Here is a 19312-nt window from a genome sequence, read left to right as displayed (position 1 = left end):
ATAATGAGCGTATCCATAATATATTTGATTGTACCATTTGATACGGTGGATGTGTGTGCGGCAGTGCAGTTTAGACGGTCGGCCTGGATAAAAGAATGTGTTTGATATGCAAATATCCCTGAATCTGAATATACAAAAAACGGGTAAACGCACAAAACCTCAAAGACTGAATAGATTGCAAGAACCTACAATGAAGCCTCAGCCATTATATCCACCCAAACACTGTTTCAAATGGGCTCTAGAAACTAGGATCGGTACACATACTCCATCCACAGATTTGACACCTATTTAAGAAAATAGGCTAAAATGGTAATAGCTAAATCACCCATGGTTATATCTTTTGTCTTATTTAGACACAAAAATCCCCCAAAACATTTATTCAGTGTGTCCCTATTCATAATTGCCTTTGCAACAGCTGAAAGTACGGCAATTTATTAAAGTAGGTCAGTGGTTCATTTAACTACTATAAGTGTATAGCTTTGACTCAGGGTTGGAGGAAAGCCGAGTTTCTAATGTACCTAATATGTTTTTGCAATAGATTTTTACATGAATATCTAAGCCTATAATAAAAATTCTGTTTGATCCATTTATCTTTTCATTCTCTTCTCTGTAGCTTGTCATCACTATGTCATCACTTTGCATCACCCCCAAGAGTCATGGCAGACCGTTCAATACGAGAGCCAGCCTACAAAGTCCTGAGTGGCCAGCAGCAGCACTCGCTCTCGCTCCCTCAAATGCTAGATCATTCATGATGTTGTCACCACTAAGGCAAATTAACAATTCCCACCAAAGTCACTTTAAAAAGGTGTTGTAGGTACGATTTAAGAGTTATAATTTGAGTGTAATTTGTATGAAATGTCATAGCCATCTGTCATATATTAGTGAGTGAAATTCTCTGTGAGAATCTCGGTTTCTAATTTCTGACCAATCAGGGTATCTCTTCCCTGATTGGGTAGGTGAATTCAGATTTTCTGTCAATATCATACCTGTCGTTGCAAAGGTTCACAAAACATTGGGAGCATGCAGAGGACAAGGGAGCATTATTTTTGGTTAATTATTGTCCAAATCTTGCTCTTTATAGCCATCGTTCTTAACAATTCTCAACGAGTCTTACCTTCAGTACATCTGAGGCAGATGTCCCTCACTGAGTTGTAGCTCTCTCTTTATCATACGACGGGATAGCCCACGTTATGCAAAAAGTTAATTCTGCGCTACCCTCATCTTAAAAACTAAGAAATAAAACCTTTAGGAGGATGAGGATCTTCTTCTTCATAACATTAGGGGAAGAAAGAGAAGGCCTGATATATTGAGAGATGCTCTTCAAATAGTTTTCCATATGGAGGTGTTAACTGTGAAACTAGTGACCATGCTGAGCTGCTCAGCTGCTGTGTGTAAATAGAAAAATGTAAAGCTGGTGGAAAGGGTACGAGAGAGAGAGAGAGAGCGAGAGCGAGAGAGAGAGCGAGAGCGACTTTGATTCCTCAGAGATGACAGGTTGGCCAGATGGAATCAAATGAGACGTGTAAAGTGGGGATGATCAGCATTCCCATTATAGTCACACAGATTCTAAGTTTGCAAATTTGACTCTAAACTAAGCCCTCTAAAGGGCTTCAATGGGAAAAATGTGTTTACCTTGTCAATGCCATTGGGGAAAAGTAAGTATGGTAGCCTGAAAGTCAACAAAGACTGTTGATGCAACAACATAGCGCAGATTTGTGATACAAATCTTTTTAATGTCTACTGGAAAAAAAGTGAATAATACGGTTGCGCCAGTCCAGAGGTAAATCTGTAACGTAGTTATAGTATTGAATATATCAACTACGTAGACCCTAGTTAGTTCTTGCCAAACACGGTGGACATGTTGACAATTCTGTCCCTCAGAATCCCTCTGTCAAGCATCTGAGAAACCAATTTGGGTAAAGCTTTATATTAAGGTCCTTGTAATAAGCCTTTGTTAATAGGTAATAATACACTTATTATATGCTTATTAACATTAATTGGTGATAATAAGACTATCTATAAGTGTTTAAATAACATAATAAACATGTTTATTGCGATATTATAAGACTTTTATAAGCACTTATAAGAAACATGCCATTGATTGCTTAATAAAATTAATAATAGTCTTATGAGTTTCTTATAGTTGTTAATAAAAGCATTACAAACCCATTTATTGAGTTTTACTAACTTACCAATTATGTCATCGTTAAAACTTTACTAAGCATTATGCTTATAAAGGTTAATAAATCCTTTATTAAGCCGCTAATTATGCATTTTGCAGGTACGGGATCTAAAGCGGGAACAATGCTTATTAAGGTTAATAAGTCTGCACATGTTGAGCGAATGTGATCTGTTTTGTTCTTCATATAATATATCCTTTAAAGGCTTTTATTTTGAAGGTAATTTTAAACTGGAAGTTCTGTTTATGCAAGTGGATGGACGCATATGCTTGATGAAGTGTTTGACAAACGTTTGGAGGACATGTCAGAGACGTCAGCACGAGCACCCCAGACCAACACAGGGCTTTCAAGTTTTGAACTGAGTTCAGAGTGAGATTGGGGGGGGGGGGGGGGGGGGGGTTATAACATGTGACTGCATACAAATGTGTCCATAGACATAGTGAATAATGTGTGATAGTAAGCATTATTGGCCCTTAACACTAATATTCAGAAACAACACTGCCTCAAAAGGCTATTGGCCTAAGCAACACCAGTAGAGGCATATACTTTCCCCTGAAATTGTAAACGTCGCAAACATGCAAAATCATAATTATATATTTATGTGGCATTCAGTCCAATGCTTAAAATATATCTGTGGCATTCAGTATATTAAAGGACTTGGATAATTAGCAGTTTAATAAAGGACTTATTAACCTTTATAAGCATGGTTCCAGCTTTAGATCCCGTGCCTGCAAAATGCATGATTGGCAGTTAAATAAAGGATTTATTAACCTTAATAAGCATAAAAAATGCTTAGTAAAGGTTTAACAATTACATAATAGGTAAGTTGGTAAGACTCAATAAATGGGTTTGTAATGCGTTTATTAACAACTATAAGATTCACATTATTATATATAGGACCATTACTAATGTTATTAAGAAATCAATAAATAGTTAACAAGTTTCTTAAAAGTGCTTAAAAGTCTTATAATTTCAAAATAAACATATTTATTATGTTATTATTAACACTTATTGATAGTCTTATTAACACAAATTAATGTTAATAAGCATATAATAAGGTCTTATTAAACATTAATTAAGGCTTATTACAAGGACCTTACGATAAAGCGTTACCCCAATTTGTTTAGGACATACATACCTCTACAATAGTGGTTTTCGCTGCCTTGCACATGGGCTGGTTGAAGTTCCTGGCAGTTTTCCTAATAGGGCAAGGGAAGAGCAGAGGTTCCATTTCATTATCGTTAGTGTTGAGTTGTTATACTTTCACTCTACATAGTAATCTTTTGGACAATGCAGCTTTAACACTACAGCTACGTGAATTTTATGGAGTTGGTATACTGCCCTCTAGTGGAGAAAACAAACAACCACAACCACTAGCTGATTGGCACAAAGGTTGTTCTTTGACGCCGCATTGTTTAGATTTATCGGGATAGAACGAAGTCAAGCAAATCATTTCCTGTTGACTCACTACCCCTATGATCTGCTGCAGCCTGCACTGGTATGTTCATTCCTCCTTCAGAACCATGTTGTGTCAACACGCAAGGTTATTCCAAATGTGTTTGCATGACAGCAGCGAGATCTAATTTGATGACATGATAACATGTCCCTGCTGTTCTCTCCCTGAGGGTCTGTTGTCGCTCTAGCATCGAGTTGCCCTATTTTCCAGAGTATTTTTGCTCTTATTTTCTATATTGCCTGAATTCGTCTTTGTGGCATTTACCTGAAGATGATGTTGCCGGCCCGGTCAGCCTTCCAGGCCTTGATCAGGGCAAAGTCTCCGGTGATGGCCTTCTCCATGATGTAGTGCCTGCCATTGAACTCACGCACCTGGAAACGAAAAAGGGTTTGGGAACTTGTTTAAACCATGAAGGAAGGATAATAAACTTTCAGCAAATAAACTAAGCTGAATTATTCAACTACATTTATTCTCATACCAAACTATTTTTTAAAATATATATTATTGCTTGTATTTTACATTTCTCCTTTTTTTAAAGAATATTTTAAAGAATGTCCTTTTACATGTGACTTCTTCCGTTTGCAAGTTCTATATATGGCGTTGTGTGAACGGTGCAATAAAGATAAAGCTGCCGTTAGGGTCCGTGTAAAAATTATCCACTGCATTATAATCTTATCAGGGACCAGTCTAAAACCAATGTCATGCAAATGGTCTTCATACACTTCAAGAGCTGATTAGCTGTGAGTCACACTCAATCTATAACAACATAATTTATGCAACCTGACCAGGCCCGGTCAGGTTGCATAAATTATGTTGTTATCCAGAGGTGGAAGACAGGTTGGGCATTAAAAGTCAGTGAACGTGTAACTCTCCCCAATTCAGAGTAAACTACCAAAGACAATTTGGGTATGGTCACCTATACCAGAAGATACACATTGCATGATATACATTGTGTGGGGAATTGAAAAGAAGACTACAGAAACAAGCTTCCCACCTCTCGCATTTCACTGGCAATGGCGATGGTGCCGTCCTTGTTGTATTTGATGGGGGAGCCTCCCTCTTGGATGAGGGTACCATAGCCGGTAGCGGTGAAGAAGGCCGGGACCCCTGCCCCACCTGCTCTGATCCGCTCTGCCAGTGTGCCCTGAGGAAGAGTACACAGGAAACCAATGCTTTTACGTTTTTCTAGATTTAAAAAATGAACTTAACAAACTGAACAAAATAAAGCAGAAGATTTTGTATTATTTTTATAAGAAAAGTGTTTGTGCGTGTGCTGCGTGTGTTTGTGTCTATGTGTGTGTGTTGCACATTATCATTATGTGTATAAATTAAACCTATTCCTTATGATGTCTCTTCGCACACTAGCGGCCTCTCATGGCCAGAATTTTCACCATAACGCAAGTCTTCAAGCAAGGTATTGGTGAGATCTTAGAGAGCATTCCCTGGGTCAATGGAGTCGTGAATAGATTACATTTATTCTATACATCTACTCCAGACATTTACCAGCTTATATACATGATCTATTATCTATTATGCTTTAGTTGTAGAGGTTATTAATGAATCCCTTCTGGTTAGGTGGTTGTTTGGTTGTATATTGGTGTGAATGTGTTGTGTTTTGTAATAACCTGAGGTGTGAGTTCCACTTCCAACTCGCCCGACAAATACTGCCTCTCGAACTCTGCATTCTCGCCAACGTACGAGGAGATCATCCTCTTGATCTGCTTGGTTTGTAGGAGCAGACCCAGGCCGAAGTTGTCCACTCTGGGGGGAGGGAGAGACAGGGAGAGAGGGGCGACACACAATCTATTAGTATTTAGAAAATCATCTCGTATTCAATGAGGTTCTTATGCAGGTTTCATGTTTGCTCGCCAGGAACACAAAATAAAGACTTTAAATTTTTTTTTGGAATTTAAAAGAACTATCAAGTAATAACACTTTAAATTGAAAATAATTAAAGCTGGAAAATAGAAAATCGCTATCCTTTCATGGCCGTCATAACATTACCATTGTCCAATCAAACTGGATTTTAGCATTATTCATTACTGCATTTCCACAACTTATTTTATTATCCGTTTCATGTGCCTTTGAAGTAGGCCAAGATCAGCATGTGAGCCTTAAGCACTATTTCAAGTCATAATGATTCATTGTGGTTATTATTAAGGGTTGGACTAGACTCTGCACGTCTGAACAATATCTCAGCAATGCAAAAAGACAGTCCAACCCTAAATAAATCATTAGAATTATTTTGAAAGCAAATACTGCTTAAGGAAGCAGGCAAAGGCAACTGGTCTGTGGGTTTCTGTCCGGTGAACACAAAGCGAGAGAATCATCACTGAAAAAATACAGAAAAAAAACTATATTTATTCATGCAGAACATTCACTCACTTTACTGCTGTACTGTACTGTGGGCTATGGCTGGTTTGACATCAAGGTCGATTTTGACACCACACTGTTACCGATACTAGGACCAAGCAAAAGGCCAGGGGGAAAAACGCAACACCACGAAAAAGAACGTCACCTGACTGAACCCTAGCCCCTTTAGAGGCATGAAAGGTCCTAAACACAGAGGATAACAATGGGGACACTGTGAGGCGTGCAAAAGGATAGGCCCTTGGGAAAGCAGGCTTCCTGCAGCATCACAACTGATGTATTCAGGAGTTTTCAGGAGGGAAAATGTAGTTTTAAGAAACGGGCAGACACAAAGAATTTTGGGATTTCATTCAGCTGTGTCTTTAGATTTAATGAACAAATGAATATATTTCAATGGCGTCCTTTGTTCCATGGTCAAAGCCATTGTAATGACCAGGTTTATATTAGACTTTAGAAAGGATTATAAATTGGTTGATTAATAATATTTCACTATTTTCTATTCAACAATTATTTGACAAAGGCGAAGTAAATAGTGGGGAAAGCCTATTCCCCAATATTCACGGAGCCTGAGGTGAATAATTGTTTTAGTATTTACTACACGTAAACGCTCCAAAAATAAACAAGACTTTGTGCCGGGATTTATTTGTTTTTATAAGCGGTTTATTTGTTTTATTAGAGTGACGAGACGTCCGCCACGCACGCTCCCCAATATCCCGAGTTTGAGATCTCAATCATGGGTTATTATTACCCAATGTCCCGAGATAGCGAACCAATCAAATTGCGTCATCTTAGGAGGTTCACGTGTAGCGTACACTAATGACCTATATTGTATGTTTTCTTCAGTCCCCAGAATAAATAGCTGCTACTATTGGAGCAACTAATGTCAAACCAAATAGATGATGCTTGATTAATAAAGCAACAAGTACTGAAACTGGGAGAAATCAGTACCGTTTAATTCCCACTACCTGAAGGGCTGCAAACACTAAAGCTCTGCACATCTCTTTGACTAATGGCCTATTAGTTTATCTTGACATTATTGCAAATCACTGATTAGATAAGCCGAACAACTGCTACTGTGTATGCTAAACTCAGCTGATATCGGTTTAAAGATTGCCAGCGCTATATTTATTACTTTACGACTTCTTTGTTGTCCTTGTTGTACCGTTCTGTGATTCTGTCTCTGGCAGCTGTACTTATGTGTGTGTCTTTCCATGATATAGTAGGTTTGTCTCATTTTACATATATCCAATGATTGACTCTTCACTACAATCAAAGGGATCATTATCAAACGGGAAATTTGTTAATATAACGTACCAAAATGTACATTATATGGAGGTAGTTATCTATCTGCAGTTTTATTATTAAAGACATTACATCTGGAAAATAAAAGCAGTTATAAAGGGAGGTAGACACAAGATTATCATTGACAATAAAGGCATGGTTACTGTGTCACCAGGGCTGTATAAAAAGGGCATAACGCTCGGAATTGTATTACAGTTATGGCAGCCAGGAATGACATTGTAGAAGGTTGGTCAGCCATTAACCTTTTGAAACGGACATGGCAGAATCAACTGAAATTATATTAGACTTACTTCATAAAAGTGATGGCAGCAAAGCAAGGCAGTACATCTCATCTATCAATCTATGACTGGGGCCATACTCATTGTTTAGTACCAACCAACCAAAAATAAAACCTATGACATTAATTAAAATACCCCTTCACCCCCAACTCCCCTTTACACACACACACACACACACAGACACTCACACACCAATTTTATCTACTTCTCTGCATGTTGGTTTTATAGTGGTGCCCATCAGTGTAGAGAATGTGATTTGTAGGGTTTCCATGGTTTCACTACAATGGTCACTGCACATTCTAGTGCCTGTACTCCAATGTTTTGTCCTTCACTGCGATGTCACCTGACTCTAAAGGGCACCAGGCTAGACATGTGGGTCAGGAAAGTTAACAACAGGAGCGCCGTGATAGATAAGCTTGCTCTAACATTGCATGACTGCCATTCAGAAAGCTTTCTGCAAGCGCTCATTGTTAAGCTGCCCTTGTGTCTCTCAAGTCCTTCTCAAGTAACACTCTACCAAACAATAAAAAGATAGCCAACTGTCTGTGTCTGAGAGGACACGAGTGAACGTCCTTAAAGAAAGTGTTGAATCATACAGCAACTATGGGTGCGTTGTTCCAGACAGAACATTTTCTCCCACGCTGGCGGTAAATAAATTCTTTTTTTTAGGGCACAGAGTTTATGCAAAGTCAGTTACACTGATATTTTTTGTCCGTCCAATAACCTTACCAACATCATAATGTAAGAACTAGAAAATATAATTTACAGCAATGAAAAATGTATTGGAGAATATATACAAAATATCTTGTTTTTTAAATATATTGTTCTTTTGTGTTTGCTTTGGTTTCCTAACATGTTTGATCATGAAAAATATAATCCAAGTTATGCATATTCATTTTTAGCATTCATAAATAAAGCATTTAAACAAAGGTTTATCATTATTTAAATGTATGTGCCTGCGTTTGCGGGCCTGTGCATGTGTTATGCATAACTTCTGCATGGCAGAGGAAAGCAAGTAAGTCAAAATTTTGGCTTCAGCTGTAGCATGGCAAATAGGACAGCAGAGAGAACTATTGGATTGACTGGACTTGTTGGGAAAGTATTCATTGAGGTGCAAAACACGATTCCCAGAGATATTCAGCATGGAGCCAACAGTGGGACGGGAGGGGGGAGGAAGTTTTCCATGGCATGTGTTGTCCCTCTAAAATTAACTGTTACATAAGCGTGTCTTCCTCGTTGCAGCTCTACAAAGGCAGGAAATCAAAGAGGGGACTGGCCAGTGGAATGAGTGAGGGGCACTAAATGCAAACACGCGGGTTGCTTCTGTTGCTACATTAAATGAAAGTGATCTTAGAATGGTGACCTTGTGCACACTCCTGTAACGTAAACATGTGGACCATCTGTGCGGAATCCCACTGTGATAAAGTCCAGATTGGTTAGCTAGCAGTATTTTTCTGCTTGTAATGCCACTGGCATGATCTCAGGCATGTTCACGTAACTTCAAAGATTAGTGACCTTCACTGAACCCTGCTGGTTAAGAATTTTGAAAAAAATAATCAGGCTGTTTAGAATTTGCTTATCCAAAGTAAGCTTTCCCAACACCAGACTTCAGAATGTATTCTTTGTAAACACAAATTGTCTACTGATACAAAGCGATGACATTTGTATTGACTTTATGTACAATCATAATCAAGATTAATTTGCTCATGGGGCCTCACGGCAAAATAATGTCAGGAAGTTCTGGTGTATGTTTATTGCCATACACTTTACCGGAGTGGCTGGACAAGAACACGCTACTATAAGGGGATGGCAGTAGCTCCGCAGAGAGAGCAACACACATGTCGAGAGATGCTGGTTTGAATCCTTGGCTCTTTAAGGTGCCAGGGTGCCCTTAAGCAAGACACTTAACAACTAACTCCTCCAAATTAATCGTTTTTTCCTTGCATGGCTGACAATAATGAAGTCTATTTGTGATTATGTGTACAGGGGTGAAAGAGAGTCAATGACCTGTGAAGTTTTTTGAGTAGCTCATGCACAGCAAGCAGGATTACTAGACTACTGCTGCTAAAGAAAGCACTGCGACAGAAATGACACATAGTCAAAGGGTCTAGGCTATAGTGGTAAGAACCAACACATCTTCACCTGGGCTCAGCATGACTCAGGCCGATTTTCAGTTGAAGAAGTAAAGCATGAAATGATTCATGATAAGAAAACATTACATTTTATGAGCACACACATATGAACATTTGTAATAAGGTCTCAGGTCATGAACACAGGAGAGAGTCAATTGGAAAGGAGTGCCACACCAAATAAAGCGCTAAACACACACTGCATGCATGCGCACACATGCACTTACCCAGCATTGTTGCTGACGGCTGTTAAACCCTTCACACCAGTTTTCAATAAACTGTTGATTAGGTTCTCCGGAATTCCACAAAGCCCAAAACCTGTAAACAAAGAAAAGATGGAAGAGATTTGGAAATTATTTTTATATTTTACTTACATGATACTGTTTAAAACGAGTAGAGACATGGTGTCATATTATGATTTGTACTGTCCGTCTTAATCATATTGTAAATTTGATTACTATTTTACTATGATTGCCAAGTTATTATCACAACTTTATGCTAACTCATAGCTTCATTCAGGCCATAGACGGGGCCACTACCTTTTCAGAACTTAGTGGTCGGTTAACAGTTGAACTCACCTCCGACCAGAACAGTAGCTCCACTAGGAATGTCTTTCACCGCCTCAGTGGGATCTGTGTAGAACTTGGAGTTTCTCTGGTCAGACGTGGAAAAGTAACAGCCGGAGGTCTGTGGAATACAGTCAAAAGCAATGAGGATATATAGTTTATAGAGCTTTGTTAATTGCACTGTATTGATGCACTGTAAAATGATAAGTTAATAAGATCCTTGGGAGAGTTAAGTGGTAGGGTGGGACATTGAACAAGTTTAGCGGAGAAAGGGAAACCAAAAGAGCAGGGGTGGAGGCCAATCCCACATCAAAACAGATCTGACGGCACACGGCTTATGGCAGACTTAAAGCCACCAGCCACTTGACAACTTTCTAATGTCCTGGAAGATACAGCATTCAAATAACCTAAGGGGCAGTACATTTCATTGTTTACATTTATTTGATTGGGTAGATTGCTCAATTATATGGATCATTTATTTTAATGTAGTTTTATGTAAGCAGGACAATATATTAAATGATATTTAACATGTACATTAGATTGACTTCTTACAAAGGAGGAGAACCTGAAGCTATTGAGGTTTGGCTTAAGGATAATAGGCTATGTATATGTATCTGACATCATCATTTGTTGAGATATTAAATACAATGTAGGTTAAAAGCAGTATTGTTGGGCAACACTGACTTAACTCACATTGTAAACATTCAACGGACAGTATTTACATTGCGGGCTTGATGAGGTTTTGGATCATTATATATTATGAGTAATATGAAATCGATGAAATCAATGTAGGCCTATTCAAAATACATGGACTAAGACCTAGATGCATAGTTTGCGTTCGTTTTAACAAACGTTACAACATTGAGTCACACAAACGAATGGTATTAGATCTGAGTGTGCGTCTGTCAGTGGTTGTTTAAGTTTACATATACTGTACTATACATTTTCCGAGTTGTTAAATCATAAGGGGATTTTAGCTCATTTTAATGAAGTGTACTACTATACATCAATTAAGAAAAAAAAAACTCCCTGGTTATTTGCCTGAACAAGATAAGCATGCGAATTAGAAAGCCATAAATGCCTAAATTGCAGGGATAGTGATAACATTCATAATAAGGTTACACATGTGACATGCATCAAGAGCCACATGGTTAGTCTGTTTGCTAACGTGTATGTTTCATTCATTAAAATGCATTTCAATACTGACCTTGATCAAGTCATGCTTAGCGAGGTATGATTTGGATCTGGATGTGCCAAATACATTTTTGAAGAACACATTCTCCGCTCGTGATAGTGCTTTAAATGCCGCCATATTTGAGCTATAATGTAAGCTATACCGAGTACCCGATGTTTAAATTCAAGTGACTACAATATGGTGTAGGATCTCATGAATGGCAGCCGACGTGAACAGCCGTCGACGCGCTCTGCACTGAAATTACGTCAGTTGGGACCTAAAAGGGGCGGAACATATGGTTAAAGGGGCGTGGTGACCGAAGGTGCGAAACCACATCTCGGCCATGAGCGACGGAGGCTCGGCGAACTCATTAGAATTTAACCGTTTCGCTGCCGACGAAAGAGAGCATTACCCAATGAGCCCATCCGAGAGTTTATAATAAAACAACAAAAAGCATTTGTTAAATTGTATTTAGAGTTGTACAAAAAGGAGTTCCAACAGACATATGTTTATATATCGATATATATATACATAGATTTTCAAATATAAATATAAAAAATCATCAAGGTTCATTCAAGGTTTTATAAGATATTGAATTGTTATGTGTTTTTTGTATTTCTTACAACCTAAGCAGAGCAATTGTAAAACAATAAAATTAAACTTTCCCGGGGATCTATCAAGTAATCTGTATTAATCATAGGAATTAATCTGAAAGTAAATTTGACTCTAAAATACACACACACACACGCACACGCACACGCACACACACACACACACACACGCATGTACACGCGCACACACACACACACACACACACACACACACACACACACACACACACACACACACACACACACACACACACACACACACACACACACACACACACACACACACACACGCGCGCGCACACTTTGAGCACGTGAATAATCCAGCGCTCACGTGACAAAGGTTTTCAGTCATGGCTGACGACTGCAGGCGACAAGGCTTCGAGCTGGAGCGACGGATATTTGAGTTGGACATAAAGTGTGCTAGCCTGCGATCGGAAAAACAAGGTATCGGTTTAAGGTCCCCGTATGGATATGGGACACACAAATAAACGTTTACACTTCGAACCCTGTTGCGGCTGACCGCCCAGTTAATACGACTAGCTAGCGTGCTAACGATATGTAGCCTAGCTTGACGCTACCATAACAACATCTGGTCTCCGGTTAAACGTTATGTGTTTACATCACATTCGCGTAAACCCAGATGGCTTACTGCACCTCTTTTGGTTTTATTGTTTGGCTCGACGCAATGCTGTTCATTATATTGTGATGGATTACCAGCTACCGAAGTGAGTTTTTGGGACAGCTGTAGGCTACATTGCTAAGCTTAGCTCAATAATGCGGAGTGGACAGTTATTTTATTTGCTGATCCTTAGAATTGGAAGTTTCCCAGCAGCAGTGTGAGGACCACTGTAATGTTAACTTGGAGAATGCGCTTGTTCTACCAGTCAAGTTAGGCAGCTATGGCTGCTTTGTCTTCGATAGTGTGTCATATTAACAGTCAGTTACCCTCCTAGCATCAAGGGGAAACAAAGTATGGACAACATTTCTTAATGTCATATTCCAAAGAGTTGGTCATCAGCAGACATTCATTACGCAGTTCATACTCTATTCCACCCCGTTAGGTATGTAATTGTTATGCATGATTTGTTTTTCCTTAGATGACGACTATTTACAGAATGCGTCTACCATACTAGACAAGTTGAAAAGCTTCTACAGACAAGGAGGAGAGACGAGCAGTCTTCCCAAACTGCTTCAGGATTACACACAGGTAAACACAACGATATCACTTGATTATCCCTCTTGTCTAATCGAGCAGTGCTTTAAAACACAATGTGTTCAATTTGTTTATTATTACTAATGCTTACAAAAGGCGTACAAAATAACTGATTTGATGCAAGTGGTTTTATTGTATGTATATATTTGCATGTTATAATGTTTAAACATACAAACGTCTTTTATGGTCATTGTCACATTCTGGAAGTGTACTGCCTGTTTTTAAAGAATATAAGATTATCTTTATTTCTTCTGGTTGACTATATATTTTTTATAATTTTCTTAAATACATTGCTATGTTCGTTTTTAGTTGCATTACAAGCAAAGTTATGTAGGAAATGTTAGTCTATTACGACTAATACTACCATAGTACAGTATTACTGATAATACTACATATCTTTCTTGTGTGGGTAGTGCTGGGAAAAAAAACATTTGATTCTGTATTTTGTGTATGTAGGTGATCCTAGACATCACATTTTATGAGGAAAATAGGCTTGTGGACCAGGAGTTTCCTGAAGACAGTTCCCCATTCAAAATCCAGCAGCTGCTGCAGGACCTCACAGAGCCAGAAGTGTTGGCAGGAAGACTGGCACCAGCACAAGAGGTGTGTGTGTGTGCTTGTGCTGATTGAATTATCTAACGGCTATATAAGAACATACTCTACTTTTTGAATCAACATCACTGTTGTCTGGGAACTGCCACCCTCCTGAAACACATGGTTCTTTGTGGATATGGGTTTCCTATTAGAGAGCAGCGATGCCGAAGGAAGTCTGCAGTTTTGTTGAGTCACCCACTTAAGTGAAGTCAAGGGTTTGAGGGACTATCTATTATAAAGTGAAATGCCATTCCATCAGCCCTACACTTGCTAATTTTATTGCAAAACATCTGCAGTAGTTTTCTTTGGTCAATGGTTAAATCACAGTCTAGCAATCGGCATATAGAAGCGCTTCTAAAGTACTTTAACCAAGTCTGCGTTGCTAACATACCCGAAAATAACCAAATTGATTTTAAGGATGTAATCTGTTGACCAAAGTGTGGCAAATGAATTTGGGCAACAATGAGAGTCTCTCTTGCCAGGGGTTGGCGTTTGTTCTTATAGCTTGAACGAAAACAAATTGTGAACTGGAGTTACTGAATTACTTGTGATTTTTCATGAATGATATGAGAACAAACAAGCCTCTTACTTCTAGATGGAAGAGAAATTGGTTTTGAATATGATTTAAAGACGATGCTATCATGGCATCTCTTTTGCGTCAATACTGCAAATGTCAAATCTATGAACATGTATTCATAGCATTATATAGATATTCAGAAATGGCCATTTCATTGTTCAGTGTGTGTATTTGTTCTGTTGGGGGACCGCAGGTGCAGTCTGTGCTAGGCCTGGAGCTCTTAGAATGCCTTTACTGGAGACGGGGAGCCCTGCTGTACATGTACTGTCACACTCTGCACCAACGGAAACAATGGATAAAGAAGAACAAGGACACATTTCTTAAGGTACACCATCCTATATGACCGGACGTGGATGCTTTTTAATCCATTCTGCATAATTTGCTATATATCCAGAGCAATGTGCAGTGAATTATGCATTTATAGGTCATTACGGACCAAATAATTGGTTATTTAACTTGCTCAAGGGAGCCTATAGGTAGACTGGGCATTGGGGGTCGAACCCTGTACCTTTTTGTCAGGGAGTTGTATCTACCTTTTGTTGTTGTGTTGTGCTGATGCACCACAATGCGTCTGAGAGTCTTTGGCCTCCATCAGTGTATCCAGGAAGGTGTGCGCTACTTGATGCGAATGCTGCAGGTGCGAAACTCTGTGAAACTCAACGACGGGGTGGTTCTCCACGACACTGCCACCGCCAACTTCCTATCCGAAGGTACGCATGTTGTTACTATCTTCACCCTCAGGCCAGGTACTTGTTACTATTTGTATGTAAATAAATGGAACAAAGCCTCTGCTCTGTAACATGGAGGATTGCATTCATAACCAGTTGAAACAGTTACTTGACTATAATACTCTGCATAGTAGGAGTTTAACAAGATATTTGAATAACTCGTATAAGAGTCTTTATTTCCATCGGCATTATGTGAAGTAGAGCTATGTCCTCCGTCACAGAACTGCACTGCTAATAAATCAGCTTGTTTGTTTTTTTCTCATCCTCTGCTCAGGTATCTTCTCCGACACTCACCTGCTGACGATGATGTACATCGGCGAGATGTGCTTCTGGGCCGTGAAGTACGAGGACTGCAGTGTCGACATGATGGACCGCAAAGAAGACCGTCTCCAGTTTCGGGACATTGGAACACAGATCCTCAACAAATACGTGCTGGCCTGCGAGGGCCCGCTGCAGGGCCAGGGCTGGAACACAGAAAACGCCAAGGAAATCCTTAGTATCTTACAGTAGAACACCCAGCAGCTCCCGCACTGAAGTTGCCCTCAGGCACAAGTCCAAGATCAAAACATACGTGTACCGCCTCCAAAATAAAACCTTAACCCAACAGGGGGGAACCATTGATGTGCATAGAGGGATTTTAAAGTGGGGTGGTTGGGGTATCTTAAGTAAGTGAAGTAAAACAGTCTTGGGTTTGTGTTTAAAGGCAACCTCATTCTATGCCAAACAGCTCTGGCCAAAGGAGAGGTATTAAGGGGCTAGAGGGTTTTGGGTGTATAGTGTAAAAGTGGGGTTAAGGAGAAAGATTAATAAAAAAAAACAAATGTTCTCTCTGTCCCTGAAACACTTATCTTCCTGACTCCAGGCAGGTCGGAGCATATGGTCTGCTCTGAGAATGTGGTAAAGTAACATTAATATTAATATTAGAAAGACTATTAAGAAAATAACCTTTTTTAAAAAAAGATTTAGTTCATGATAATCCATTTGGGAATGAGACATTGCACAGCGACTTTTTATTTATTTTATTTTATTTTTTCATTTTTGTTATACTTTTGTTAATATATTTTTAATTAATTGCGTCTATATTACAAAAGGTAAGGATATGTCACAATATGTTGATTGAGACTGAAGTATTCTTTGAACTTTTTAAAGTACAGTTTAAATATCTGCTTTGTAATGCTTCGTTTGTGTCATCCCATCTTCAACTTCATTTTTTCTGACACATAACTTTGATAGTATGCCTATAATTGAAGTGTTCTTTTCGAGGAGAAAAAAAAAATCATTTTCTGTTTTTTATGTCCTCAATGAAAATAAATACGCGCGTTGGTTTAACAAAGGTTCCTTTATGACTTCCAATGTTATTGTGTATTTGGTAATTGGCTAAATACGATTCCCACAATGCACTTGGGTATTCCAACAACAAGGAAGTGTTAAAAGGCTGGTTTAAGAAAGTATAGTTTCATTTAAAAAATCAGATCCCAATGGAAGCGCCAACGGAGAAGCTCAGCGAATCGCTTGTCATTCGTAGCCTTAAACGTTTCAGAGATCGATTATTTTACAACACCTGTCAACTAGAAAGTGATTCGAATCAAAGTCCGAAGATTCCGGTGGAGGATGCATCTCTTCTAGATAGAATACCGGTGAGATATAATTTCACACACTAGTTTCCCACCTTTATTTCAGGATTCTAACAAGTTACATTTGAACTATAAGTTAATTTGTGAACATTAGAAATCTAAACACATTTCCTGCTTAAGGTGGACGTACAGTTTCTGATCCTGACGCTTCTTCCTCCTGAGGACATCTGCCGGCTAGGAGCTACCAGTCGCTACTGGAGGGCTCTGGTTAGGGATCCATTACTATGGAAATACTTTCTGCTCCGGGATATGCCTCATTGGTCCTCCATAGATCACGTGACAATGCCTAAACTAGAAGCCCTGGCATCTGACATCTGTAGCAATGACCTTCAGCTTGAGGAAAGAGTGGAGGGTGAAGAACAGGACAACGTTTCAAAATATGACTACATGGCAGAGTGGGTAAATCAGGATATCAATCAAATGTTATATATTGTTATTCCTAGCTTTTTTAATATATTCCACCATACTGTCACAGGTACATGAAGGGCCATCCCGCCTGCAGACAAAAATGGCAGTTTTCAAGACCCCCATATGAGGTGGTCACTTCCTTCCTCACCTCCTTGCTACCGTCTTCTGAGCCACGCTACGCCATGTTCGGGCCCGGTATTGAACAGCTGGATGTCTCCATGGTGACGAGGCTCATGCACGCTCCAGATGTGCTGCCTGTGGCTGCCATTCCCAGTGGGAGACAGATAAATGGTGGAGAAATGTACAACATTAAACATGATACATTTTTTGTGTAATTATTATTAAGCTGTAATAGTAACATCAAATCTAATCTTAGTACTTTAAACCAAACATATAGGCTTTTTTTTATTTGCATTTTCATGGCATGAGTTGTTAATTAGCAGAAGAACTGTGCACTTGATGTGCACTTAAAGAGTGATGTGTTCCAACATGATAATTCACTGAAAAACTAAATATTTGGTGGAAGATTACAGACAAACCAACAGCTCAAGTTATATTATGTAATGCAGGCATGGAAGTCTCCATGCAGATTTATACAATTATGGATGGAGTTACTGGCCATCCAGGCTCCAAAACAATATTGGTATATTTCAGTTTTTTTTTTAAATTGTTCTGGTAATTATTCAATTACTTAGCCAACCTAAACCAACCCATTCTTCATGAATATAGGAATTGGCTCAGGAATCAGTTATACATACAACCATCAACACAAACTAAACATCTTGACTCTCTACTCAACCAATAGGTAAGTGTAACGTAACAATATTCCTGATTGTAGAGTTCCCTTCCATTTATAACTGGTCGACTTGGACATCTCTGTGTGGCTGCAGGGCTGAGAGGGACCGAGCCAGAGTCGGCCAGTACAGCGTCAATGATAAACTCTTCACATCAGAAGACACGGATCCACCAAGCTGTCTGATGTTTATCCCCAACCCTCAAGTGCAGGAAGTGTGCCAAGCAGTGAGCGGCTTTATCTACGTAGCCAATGCAGAGCCTGGGAAAGGTATGACGATGAGCAGCTTAAGGTTTTAGTTTAACTTCCATAGTGGCCCACACACACAGAACAACGAAACCCGTCCGTGCTTGATGCTTTTGGGTTTCTATAAACTACGTCTTTGATATCAATCAGAATCAGAATCTCTTCATTGTTATTGCATATGGTCAACGGAATTTAAATGCAAACAGTATTGCACAGTTGTGTTAGCCAGTTTTTTATTAGTGCAAATTGGATGTTTTAAAGGTGCTTGTGAAAAGAGCAGTTGAATGTGAATGTATAATTCTTATTTGTGTATGGTGACAGTATTGCACAGTTGTGTTAGCCCGTTTTTTATTAGTGCAAATTGGATGTTTTAAAGGTGCTTGTGAAAAGAGCAGTTGAATGTGAATGTATAATTCTTATTTGTGTATGGTGATAGGTGATGGTACGGTGGAGGCCGCCAAGATCCAGGCAGTGTTGAGCCCTGCCTGGGGTTCCACGGCCAGGCCTCTCCTGGTGCTCTCCTGTGTGTCCAGAGAGCGACTGAAGGAAGACCTGGAGACCGATGCGGCCTTGAGAACCACCCCCACTGGGGCAAGGTGTAGGACCCCCAGTGTTGAGATGGCCCAGAGACTGAGACTGCCACAGCTGCCTAACCCCTGGATGGTAATGCATGTACCACGATATTTAGCTCTCTCTGTGTCTGCCTGTTATGGAGTTGATACATACTACAAATTAATTTGTTTCAGTGTATGAGTGTGTGTGATTATTTGTGTGTGTGTGTGTGTGGGGGTATGCACATTTATGTACATGCAAACTTATATTGTGTATTTTTTATCTATCTTAAGGTACAAGATACTGTGGCGGAATCTCTTTCAGGTCTGCTGGATGGCATCTCCTGGTTGCTACGCTACTCTGGCCTGAGAATCTAAAGCATCCTGAATATTCTATTGTGTTCTCAGAATCTAGTCAGTTCCCCCACTGATCACGGTCTTCATCAAATAAAGGTGTAGGGTGAATGTAAGCTTTATGAGCTCATAACAGTTGATTAATGTT

At 39.3% G+C, this 19312-nt stretch overlaps 3 protein-coding genes across 6 annotated transcripts in view; 2 read left to right on the top strand and 1 right to left on the bottom strand.

Annotated features, from left to right (window-relative positions):
- Window positions 1–11725, bottom strand: part of oxct1a (3-oxoacid CoA transferase 1a) — a 39072-nt gene extending 27347 nt beyond the window's left edge. Inside the window, exons 1-7 of one of the 2 annotated variants that reach the window (XM_060054611.1) lie at window positions 11489–11725; window positions 10294–10402; window positions 9943–10033; window positions 5262–5397; window positions 4631–4780; window positions 3901–4007; window positions 3319–3379 (exon numbers count right to left, since the gene is read on the bottom strand). In XM_060054611.1, the coding sequence (XP_059910594.1) occupies window positions 3319–3379; window positions 3901–4007; window positions 4631–4780; window positions 5262–5397; window positions 9943–10033; window positions 10294–10402; window positions 11489–11593 (759 nt within the window). In that variant the 5' untranslated portion in view covers window positions 11594–11725. Of the gene's footprint in view, window positions 1–3318; window positions 3380–3900; window positions 4008–4630; window positions 4781–5261; window positions 5398–9728; window positions 9878–9942; window positions 10034–10293; window positions 10403–11488 lie in introns of those variants that run through there. The other variant, XM_060054612.1, reaches the window with a different exon arrangement.
- A 627-nt stretch (window positions 11726–12352) lies between these two features.
- rimoc1 (rab7a interacting mon1-ccz1 complex subunit 1) lies at window positions 12353–16511 on the top strand. Its single transcript, XM_060054602.1, has 6 exons — window positions 12353–12510; window positions 13164–13273; window positions 13736–13882; window positions 14644–14775; window positions 15046–15160; window positions 15453–16511. The coding sequence occupies exons 1-6, from the start codon at window positions 12417–12419 to the stop codon at window positions 15686–15688; spliced, it is 834 nt and encodes a 277-aa protein (XP_059910585.1). The 5' UTR covers window positions 12353–12416; the 3' UTR covers window positions 15689–16511.
- Window positions 16512–16563: 52 nt separating this feature from the next.
- fbxo4 (F-box protein 4) overlaps window positions 16564–19312 on the top strand; it is a 2828-nt gene continuing 79 nt past the window's right edge. Inside the window, exons 1-8 of one of the 3 annotated variants that reach the window (XM_060054598.1) lie at window positions 16564–16815; window positions 16933–17207; window positions 17288–17521; window positions 17790–17863; window positions 17950–18025; window positions 18111–18283; window positions 18696–18922; window positions 19105–19312. The exon at window positions 19105–19312 is cut by the window's right edge and continues 79 nt beyond it. In XM_060054598.1, coding sequence (XP_059910581.1) covers window positions 16657–16815; window positions 16933–17207; window positions 17288–17521; window positions 17790–17863; window positions 17950–18025; window positions 18111–18283; window positions 18696–18922; window positions 19105–19188 — 1302 coding nt within the window. In that variant the 5' untranslated portion in view covers window positions 16564–16656 and the 3' untranslated portion in view covers window positions 19189–19312. The remainder of the gene's footprint in view (window positions 16816–16932; window positions 17208–17287; window positions 17522–17789; window positions 17864–17949; window positions 18026–18110; window positions 18284–18695; window positions 18923–19104) is intronic. The other 2 variants (XM_060054599.1, XM_060054600.1) reach the window with 2 other exon arrangements.

This window comes from Gadus macrocephalus, chromosome 6, assembly GCF_031168955.1.
Source record: "Gadus macrocephalus chromosome 6, ASM3116895v1".
Taxonomy (NCBI): domain Eukaryota; kingdom Metazoa; phylum Chordata; class Actinopteri; order Gadiformes; family Gadidae; genus Gadus; species Gadus macrocephalus.
Note: the sequence above shows the minus strand (reverse complement) of the source record. Positions and strands in the feature narration are given on the sequence as shown.

Coding starts and splice junctions, on each gene's coding strand:
- rimoc1 (XM_060054602.1), top strand. CDS start 12,417: ATGGCTGACGACTGCAGGCGACAAGGCTTCGAGCTGGAGCGACGGATA. Junction 13,274..13,735: donor TGCTTCAGGATTACACACAG/GTAAACACAACG, acceptor TTGTGTATGTAG/GTGATCCTAGACATCACATT. Junction 14,776..15,045: donor ACAAGGACACATTTCTTAAG/GTACACCATCCT, acceptor GGCCTCCATCAG/TGTATCCAGGAAGGTGTGCG.